Raw genomic sequence first — 9325 nt, 5'->3', positions numbered from 1 at the left:
AAGGTCAGGAGTTTGAGACCAGCCTGGCCAATATGGTGAAACCCCGTCTCTACTAAAAATACAAAAAAATTAGCCAGGCATGCTGGGACATGCCTGTAAGCCCAGCTATTCAGGAGACTGAGGCAGGAGAATTGCTTGAACCCAGGTTGCTCACTGCAGGTTGCAGTGAGCAAGATCGCACCACTGCACTCCACCCTGGGCGACAGAGTGAGACTCTGTCTCCAAAACAAAAACAAAAACAAAAACACAAACAAAAAAAAAACAAAAAACCAAAACCCCAAACTCAAGAGGAATTACTAAATAACTAGTAATTACATTTGATCCAGAACAGAAGGTAGCCAAAGACATTCTAAGGTTCTCTTCATATCTGAAAAGAAATAAACCCAATTTAAAAAAAGACAAAAACATTTAATAGGTATCACGTACAATTTCAGTACAAATTTTCACTTCAAAAAATATTACAGGATTTTATTAATCACTAGTCCCCCAATAATCTTTGCAGCTTTCCTTCCCAATGAAATGACTTCATTATAAAGTGAACGCTTTGATACATTACTTTGTTTATACTTACACACACATCAGGGAGAATTTTATTATGTGCCTTGAACTTCAACAACGTTAAAACGTTACAGGAATTGCTTAAGCTGATGTCCTAATTCAATCATTAACCAAAACATATTTTAAGAATAGGCAAGAAGTCTGAGAAGATGGTGATGTAAAAGGGACTAGGCTTGGGGTCAGAGAGACAATGGTGAGTTGTGAAGTACCTAAACCAGTGTGCGTGAACTGCACCATGTTAGAGAACAGCAGGAACAAAATAAGCTACAAGGTCACAATAAGAAGCCCTGGATGGTAGCATCAAAGACGAAGCATTTAAAAAACCACAGAATGAAATCCCCCAAGATGGCAGCTGCCCATTGTCAAGATTATTTAATCAACTCTGCTGCTGACCTGGGAATCCTACCAACTAGTAAGCATTGATTTTAAAAATAAATAAGGCAATTCCAATTGTCCTTTTTTTTTTTTTTAAGAGAATTCTGGTATGAGAACCATACCTACTACCAACTCCAAATCCAATCTATGTTGTTCACTAAATTTGACAGCCACGATCAAATAATATTTAACTCTTAAACTCCTCGTAACTTTTTTGTGATTCACCTCCCCCAGTCAACACAATTCTGTGTGTTTTTACTTACGGTCAGACTCTGAAGAGCTACTTAGGAGATGAGCACATATTTTAACAAAAATTTTATTCTCTGTCCCATTTATTTGCTATCTGGAACGAAGAGAAAACCTAAAAATGAGATCTATTTCCAGCACTGCAAGCAACTTTGGAGGAGCTTACTTTTCCCCTGCTTCTTTGACTGGTTGTTACATTTATCTGTTTTCAAATTTATCTCCTTTTTGGTGAGAAAAGAGGTTATAGGGAAAAGAGCATTTGAATGAATTCTTCAATTTCATTTTATTTATGACTCTGCCTGTTAATAGCGAGCGATGTGCATCTTGGCAAATCAGCTTCTCCAAGGAACCCATCTTGCTCTCTCCCCCAAACTCTGTTAAGGACCATTCTGTTTATTTCTTGTGTTTGTTACGGAGGTAAAAATCATATAAAGCACGTAAATGCCACCAACAGCATCCTGATCACCTAAACACCGCCTTTTATGACTGGTCAACTATGCATCTTATCTGTCTAGTTCTGTGGGTCACGGATTCCTTTTTTTTTTTTTTTTTATCCTTTTCCAGGTATTAGTTTTCAGATGAAAAGAGATACGTATTTTGTTTTGATGGCCAGATTTAAGTAATCTGCAATATATCTTGATAGTGACAATGAAAACTAATTATGAAATTCCAGATGTCTAATTGGTAACAAGACAGTGGCATAGCCCAGGCAAGATGATCCTTACTATCCTTGCGGTCAGCTTTTAGGACAGACATCCCCCAGTCACGTAAGGGATGACACTTGATCACTGCTGTGCGAGCCTCCGTACGAGGCTCCCAGATACAACAGGCAGTACAATAAGATTTCACTACTGAACTTCTTATTAAATAGCGAAAACACGGTATCTGCTCCAAATGGATTCCAGACCTTGTAACATTACCTTAAAAATGTAAAGCACTATGGTAATGTCTTTTTCAATTATTGAATAGGTGAGAAGTGCTGTTGGAAACGTGGGAAAAATATATAGGCAAAAAATATAGACAAACATATAGACAAGCAAACCCAGAAACACTGGCCTGGTGATTCTTATAGGCAGGGACACATAGCACTTTCCATCCCGAAGCTCCAGCCGGACAGACGAGGCTGAAACACTCTCCATATTCTAACAATGAGAATCAATATCGCGTGTCAGCAAGAGTTTTCGCACTGTGTGCTTTTATGTGGTATGCATGGAATATAAGCGGAACAAAGGATCCGTGAGGTTTCATTTAATAAGGACTAGATGGTGGATAAAAATTGGTTTCAGTAGCACACCATGGCTCAGGATTATAGTAATTGATAGGGCATGCAATGTCTAAGACATGGCACAGGAGCCTTCAGCTAGTTCAAGCTAAGGTTAAGCTAACGGTGTATGCCACCGGCTCCCTCGGGATTCACACATCATCAAGGTTAACGCACATGTACACACTTAAACATGAAGGCTCATGGGAATGTACAGTCTAGTCATTAGGTTGACCTATTTGGCTGCTTCCGACTCTGATTTTTTGTAACCTTGTTTAAGTGGGCCAGGACAGCTACTAATGGTCACAACGACCTCTTTCTCTAATCCTTACTTTATACATAAACCTTCAGGTGGCTCCCCAAAATGTTATACCAAATCCGTAAAATGCAAATAAAACAAAAGACAAATCCCCACCACGTACAACATGAACTGAACAGCCATTTAAAAATTCAATGGGTGAGAACTTCTTGGACCTCATTGGCTAGATTCCTTTCTTAAAATCCATACACCGAATTTAACAGGAAGGTTCCCATTCCTTGAAGAGGAAACTTCAGATGTACAAGCCTTGAGTGAAATATATTTTGGTGGCTGACTAACCATCTTACTGAATAAGAGACACGATTTTTGTAAACTACACAAGAGTGACAGATGCACAAATGTTTTGGCCAGTGTGCCTTTAAATAGATGTCTCTTCTGGTGGAGCGATCGATGCCTAGAGGGAGGAAGGTATGCATTCTACAGGACTGCAGCCTTCAAAGCCGCTCAGTCATGTTTTTGCCAGTGGGTCAAACACCTGCAGTGCTGTCCTCTTGTCTTGGTCACTGACTGTCATGCAGTGACCCAAGGTTTTGTGTTCATGATCTGGTGGCAGCTCTGCCTTGGCAGCTGAAGCGCCAGCTGACACTGGGTCTATGGGATCTCTTCTGGGGCTCCTGGTTCCTGAGTCCAAAGGGTCTGAGCTCTTAGAAAGCCAAGTGTTATTCAACAGTTTAGGGTGGTGAAGAAGGTTCCAGAAGGGGTCCTGATAATCACCAAGAAGTGGGGCTGCCTCTGGCTTCATCGCTTTGGTGCCATCGCTGTCGGGGCTTGTAGCAGATGAAGTGCTGAGAAAGTCCCCCTGTGGGAAGACAGTGCCCGCAGCAGGCGGGTGCCCAGAGGGGCTGTCACTGCTATTGTAAGTGAGGCCCTGGAGGAGCTGGCTGTTGCTCTGCAGGACCTGCAGGTGGAAGGCTGCGGGGGCTGACTTCTTCCTCCTTGGGGGGACCTTGGGCACAAGAGGCGGCGCCTCCAGAGGTGGTGGCACGGAGGCTCCTGCCCCAGGAGGGGCTTCGTCTGATGCTGGCTTCCTGTGGCTTGGCCTCTCTGCAGCTTTCCCAGGCTGAAATGTTCTTGGTTTGGGAACAGGAGGGACTCGAGGGGCTGTCACGACAGGAGGGGCCTCAACGCTTGTCTCCGGGGGCCCGATTGTAAAATGGACAGTCTGTTGCTCAAACTGTTCTTCCGGTGACAGGGGCTGAGAAAAGGTGGGACAAAGAGTGTAAATAAGAAGCCAATAACTAGGCAGCTGAGGATCAGAGAACAGAGTGGCCAGCAGAGAACAGAGATGAGACCAAGCGGACATTCTAGCAAATTCGAGATTTGAGAATGTGTGGGGTGCCAGAAATGTGACCAGGTAAGAAAAAGAAAAAGCACAGGAGAAACACACATTTATGAGGTCACACCAGCAGGTCCAATGAAAACGAGTGGAAATTTTAAAACCAGGGCCACAGTAAATAATCAGAGACAAACTTTTCTTTGTCCTTTAGGACATGGGGTGATGCTCTTCCTTTACTGAAAGCAAACCTCTCTGAAAACACTCTTTGAAGTTGCAACCTGGGCTGATTCATGGTCTGTATCATGCTAGGGTGAAGTAACTTGTGTTACAACATAAGCTAACTGAAGGACTAATGGATATACTTTCTCCTTGAATTTTTTTTTTTTTTTTTTTTTTTTGAGAAGGAGTCTCGCCCCGTCCCCCAGGCTGGAGTGCAATGGCGCAATCTCAGCTCACTGTAACCTCCGCTTCCCAGGTTCAAGCGATTCTCCTGCTTCAGCCTCCCGAGTAGCTGGGATTGCAGGCGCCTGCCACCATGCCTGGCTAATTTTTGTATTTTTTAGTAGAGACGGGGTTTCACCATGTTGGTCAGGCTGGTCTCGAACTCCTGACCTCAGGTGATCCACCCGCCTCAGCCTCCCAAAGTGCTGGGGTTACAGGCGTGAGCCACCGTGCCCAGCTCCTTGAATCTTTTATACTTAAATATTGGTAAAGAATGGAAACCTTGACACTGCCTTGGTTCTGGTTCAAATCTATCACAAAGAAAACAACTGCACAGGCAAAATGAAGCTTTTGTTCAGAAAAGGTGATCAGTAGACTAGTTAAACATTGGCGTTTCAGTGTTTCTTTGGTTCTTTAGAAAACAAACTAAAAACAAACAAAGTCTCTTTTCCAACAGCCTTTTACTGTAACTCCTGTGCAGCAGGTTGGGAAAATGAATCTATTTCTGCTCCTGGCTTTTACAAGAAAAGACAAAGCAGGTGGTCCTCGACTTACAATGGTTCCACTGAGGATTTTCCACTTCACCCTAGTGCACAAGCGCTAATGTTCCGTAGAAAGCATACTTTTTTGAAGTTTGATCTTTTATTTTTATTATTATAAAATAGGCTGTGTTGGATGGGTGTTTATTTTTTATTTATTTATTTTTTTGCCCAGCTGTAGGCTAATGTATGTGTTCTGAGTGTGTTCAAGGTCAGCGAGACCATGACGTTTGCTAGGTTAGGTGTATGAGATGCAGTTTTGACATGCTATTTTTCAACTTACGATGGGTTTATTGGGACGTAACCCCATTTTAAGTCGAGGAGCATCTGAACAGGGAAGAGGCGGAGGAAAAAGGTCCACTTTGTAAGGAAGCATGGACAAGGGACGGATGGCAATGAGCCAATGTGGGACAGAAGAGCAACCCAGGAAATACAAAGCAAGCGCTGTCAAGAGTGAGGCTGAAGCCCCCTCACACTCTCTAGGGGGGAAGCAGCATCGTGCTGTGATGACCAGGAAGGGATTACCGAGGGTCCGTTACTAGAACACTGAGATCAAATGGAAGATCCAGATGTGTCTACAGATGCCAGTCTTTGGGCTGCTACTGTCCTTACAAACTCATGTCTTTGAAGCAGTAAGCAAGGCTGAGAAGCTTGAGAGCGAGAGCAAAAAACAATCTGCAAGAAAAGTGGCAAGAAAAGCTGTGGAACCTCTCGTAGGCTGAGGCCGCATGAGAGCATGTGAACACGGCGAATCTGGGAATCGGTTACTGTTTTCCTAATGCCTTGAAACCAAGTGCACACAACACAGACCACACGCAAATGGGCGGTACCAGAACACGTGGGGAAAAGCATCCCACTATGGTTCCCTCTGGGGACTCAAAACACTTAGGAAGCATAATACCTCCAAGCTGTTCTTGTCACACTGACAATGTGCCAGACAATGGACTCCTCGTTCTTCTCAGCCAGAGCCAAGACACAGTAGGATATGAGGGAAGAAGCAGTTGTCAAACCTTTCCCCAAAGACACACCTGCGTCTGGGACTCATGAACGTGAGGATGTCCATAGGGAACTAGATTTTTATCTGTGAGATGCAAATCTGTTTTTTTTTTTTTTTTTTTTTTTTTTTTTGAGGTAGAGTCTCACTCTGTTGCTCAGGCTGGAATGCAGTGGCACGATTTCGGCTCACTGCAACCTCTGCCTCCTGGGTTCAAGTGATTCTCCTGCCTCAGCCTCCTGAGTAGCTGGGATTACAGGCGTGCGCCACCACGCCCAGCTAATTTTTCTATTTTTAGTAGAGACGGGGTTTCACACCATGTTGGTCAGGCTGGTCTTGAACTCCTGACCTCGTAATCCGCTTGCCTCGGCTTCCCAATGTGCTGGGATTACAAGCCACAATTCTTATCTATCGAGACATGTGAGCAACTTAGGAGTAAGAGGTTTTATGTTACCAGGCTTTTACCTTTCCTGTCCTTCTCAAGGTTGGCTTCTTGATGGCAGGAACTCTGGGTGGGGGCCGACGGGGAAGGAGCGGGGGTGCCTGTGGGGTCTCTGGTTTGGCTGCCCCTGGTGTGGGCTCTGGTTCAGAGGATGCTTCAAGGTCCCTTGGGGCCATGGCACTTAGGGCTTCTTCGGAGGCACCTGAAACATAAAACCACATGGCTGAAGTGTAAAGGACAAGGCAATTCACTGCATGATTTCGTCCTTAGACAGTCTACATCCTAAGTGTCATTTACTAATTCAGTGTATTTCAGGAGTAATCAGCTAGGTTCAGTCCCAGCTTTTTTTCTTTTTTCTTTTTTAAGATGGGCTCTCGCTCTGCCACCCAGGCTGGAGTGCAGCGGCATGATCACGGCTCACTGCAGTCTCAACCTCCCAGGCTCGAGCAATTCTCCCATTTCAGCCTCCCGAGTAGTTGGGATTACGGGTGAGCACTGCCACGCCCAGCCAATTTTTAAAATTTTTAGTAGAGATGAGGTCTCACTATGTTGCTGGAACTCCTGGGCTCATGCAGTCTTCTTACCTCAGCCTCCCAAGTAGCTGGGACTACTGGTGCGAACCACCACGCCCAGCTAATTTTAAAATTTTTGTAGAGAGAGGGTCTCATTGTGTTGCCCAGACTTGTCTCGAACTCCTGGATTCAAGCAGTCCTCCCACCCCAGCCTCTCAAAGTGCTGGGATTATAGGCGTGAGCCACCGCACCCAGCAGTCCCAGGTTTTCATGCTCACCTTCCTAGCAGGGGTGGTGATCTGGGGTCTGTGGATAGTTTGGATGGGGACCAGTGAGACCCTGAGATCATATGCGGTCTCATGTGTACTTACATTTCTCAGGGTAGATGATCCAAAGACATCAAAATCTCAATGGGGCCATGACCAAGAAAGTGTTAAGCTGGGACTGTAGGTAGATTTCAAACCTCTACTAACATCTACATCTCTAGAGTTTTTTTTTTTTTTTAACAGCTTTATTGTGATATAATTCACATACCGTGAAATTCACCCTTTCTAAGTGTACCATTCATTGGTTTTTAGTGTATTCACAAAGCTGTGCAACCATCATACGATCTAACTCCAGAACATTTTCATCACACAAAAAAGAAGCCCCACAGCAGCCACTCCCCACCCAGGCCTCCTTCCAGTCCCTGGAAAGCACGAAGAACTTTCTGACCCCATGAATTTGCCTGCTGTGGCCATTTCATAAAAAGGGGATGGTACACTATGTGGCCTTTTTTTCTTTCTTTCACATAGTATAATCTCTTCAAGGTCCACCCATGAAGTAGTACGTATCAGCACTTCATTCTTTTTTTTTTTTTTGAGACAGAGTCTAGCTCTGTCGCCCAGGCTGGAGTGCAGTGGCGTTATCTCGGCTCACTGCAACCTCTGCCTCCCCAGTTCAAATGATTCTTCTGCCTCAGCCTCCCGAGTAACTGGGACTAACAGGCACGTGCCACCACGCCTGGCTAATTTTTTTGTATTTTTAGTAGAGACGGAGTTTCACTGTGTTAGCCAGGATGGTCTCGATCTCCTAATCTCGTGATCAGCCCGCCTTGGCCTCCCAAAGCGCTGGGATTACAGGCGTGAGCCACTGCACCCAGCACCCAGCCCCATTCTTTTTTTTTTTTAATGGCTGAACAATATTCCATTGTATGGATGGACCACATTTTGTTTATCCATTTATCAGCTGATGGACACTTGGGTTGTTATATCCACAGTTTTAGTTATTTTTCTTTCTTTCTTTTTTCTTTGAGACGGAGTCTTGCTCTGTCACCCAGGCTGGAGTGCAGTGGCGCAATCTTGGCTCACTGCGAGCTCCATCTCCCGGGTTCAGCCATTCTCCTGCCTCAGCCTCCTGAGTAGCTGGGACTACAGTCGCCCACCATCACGCCTGGCTAATTTTTTGAATTTTTAGTAGAGACGGGGTTTCACCGTGTTAGCCAGGATGGTCTCGATCTCCTGTCCTCGTGATCCGCCCGCCTCGGCCTCCCAAAGCGCTGGGATTACAGGCGTGAGCCACTGCGCCCGGCCTAGTTTTAGTTATTTTTCTAAAATAAAAAAAAAAAGAAAGCATTTGTAGCAGTATCATTCTACAACAGTGGTTCTCGACCTTTTAACTCATGCCCCCTTAAATATTATTTGAGAATTCCAAAGAAGTTAAACATGCTGACTAAAAGCAAATTAAGCAATGGTGATTGCTTACACCTTTTTAAAGGGCACACTCGGCCAGGTGCGGTGGCTCACACCTGTAATCCCAGCACTTTAGGAGGCCAAGGTGGATGAATCACCTGAGGTTGGGAGTTCAAGACCAGCCTGGCCAACAAGGTGAAACCACGTTTCTACTGAAAATACAAAAATTAGCTCGTCATGGGGGTGCGCACCTGTAGTCCCAGCTACTCAGGTGGCTGAGGCAGGATAATTGCTTGAACCTGGGAGGCGGAGGTTGCAGTGACCTGGGATTGAGCCACTGCACTCCAGTCCAGCTGACAGTGAAACTCAGTCTCAAAAAAAAAAACGAAAAAACAACAAAAAAAAAACAAACGAAGAAAAGGGCACACTCTCCTCTCCAGGAGACTCTGGAACAAAGCCAAGGCCAAAACTAAAAGTGTAAATTACCAGTGATTATGAATGAAGTGGGGGAGAGCCCAAGGTAACTAACATGGTTGAAGTAACAGCAACAAAAAATAGTGTGGTGGGAAAGAGGTCCCTGCCTGACACTAAAAACTTTATTTCCACTTGCCAGTGATTTAAAAGGTAGATTTTGTGCCTGAAATTAGGACAAACACTATAACTGTCTCTGTTTTATAGAGCTGGCAGAATGA

The 9325-nt window shown here is 44.7% G+C and overlaps 1 protein-coding gene across 4 annotated transcripts in view; it reads right to left on the bottom strand.

Annotated features, from left to right (window-relative positions):
• Positions 1-387: 387 nt before the first annotated feature.
• SYNJ2 (synaptojanin 2) overlaps positions 388-9325 on the bottom strand; it is a 117986-nt gene continuing 109048 nt past the window's right edge. For 3 of the 4 annotated variants that reach the window (XM_004044878.5, XM_031012330.3, XM_055390993.2), the window contains 2 exons: positions 6475-6653; positions 388-3954 (listed from right to left, as the gene is read on the bottom strand). In XM_004044878.5, coding sequence (XP_004044926.4) covers positions 3208-3954; positions 6475-6653 — 926 coding nt within the window. In that variant the 3' untranslated portion in view covers positions 388-3207. Of the gene's footprint in view, positions 3955-5540; positions 5691-6474; positions 6654-9325 lie in introns of all 4 variants that reach the window. The other variant, XM_019029957.4, reaches the window with a different exon arrangement.

Source organism: Gorilla gorilla, chromosome 5 (genome assembly GCF_029281585.2).
Source record: "Gorilla gorilla gorilla isolate KB3781 chromosome 5, NHGRI_mGorGor1-v2.1_pri, whole genome shotgun sequence".
Lineage (NCBI taxonomy): Eukaryota > Metazoa > Chordata > Mammalia > Primates > Hominidae > Gorilla > Gorilla gorilla.
The sequence above is the reverse complement of the archived record's forward strand: the minus strand, read 5'-3'. Positions and strand labels throughout refer to the sequence as shown.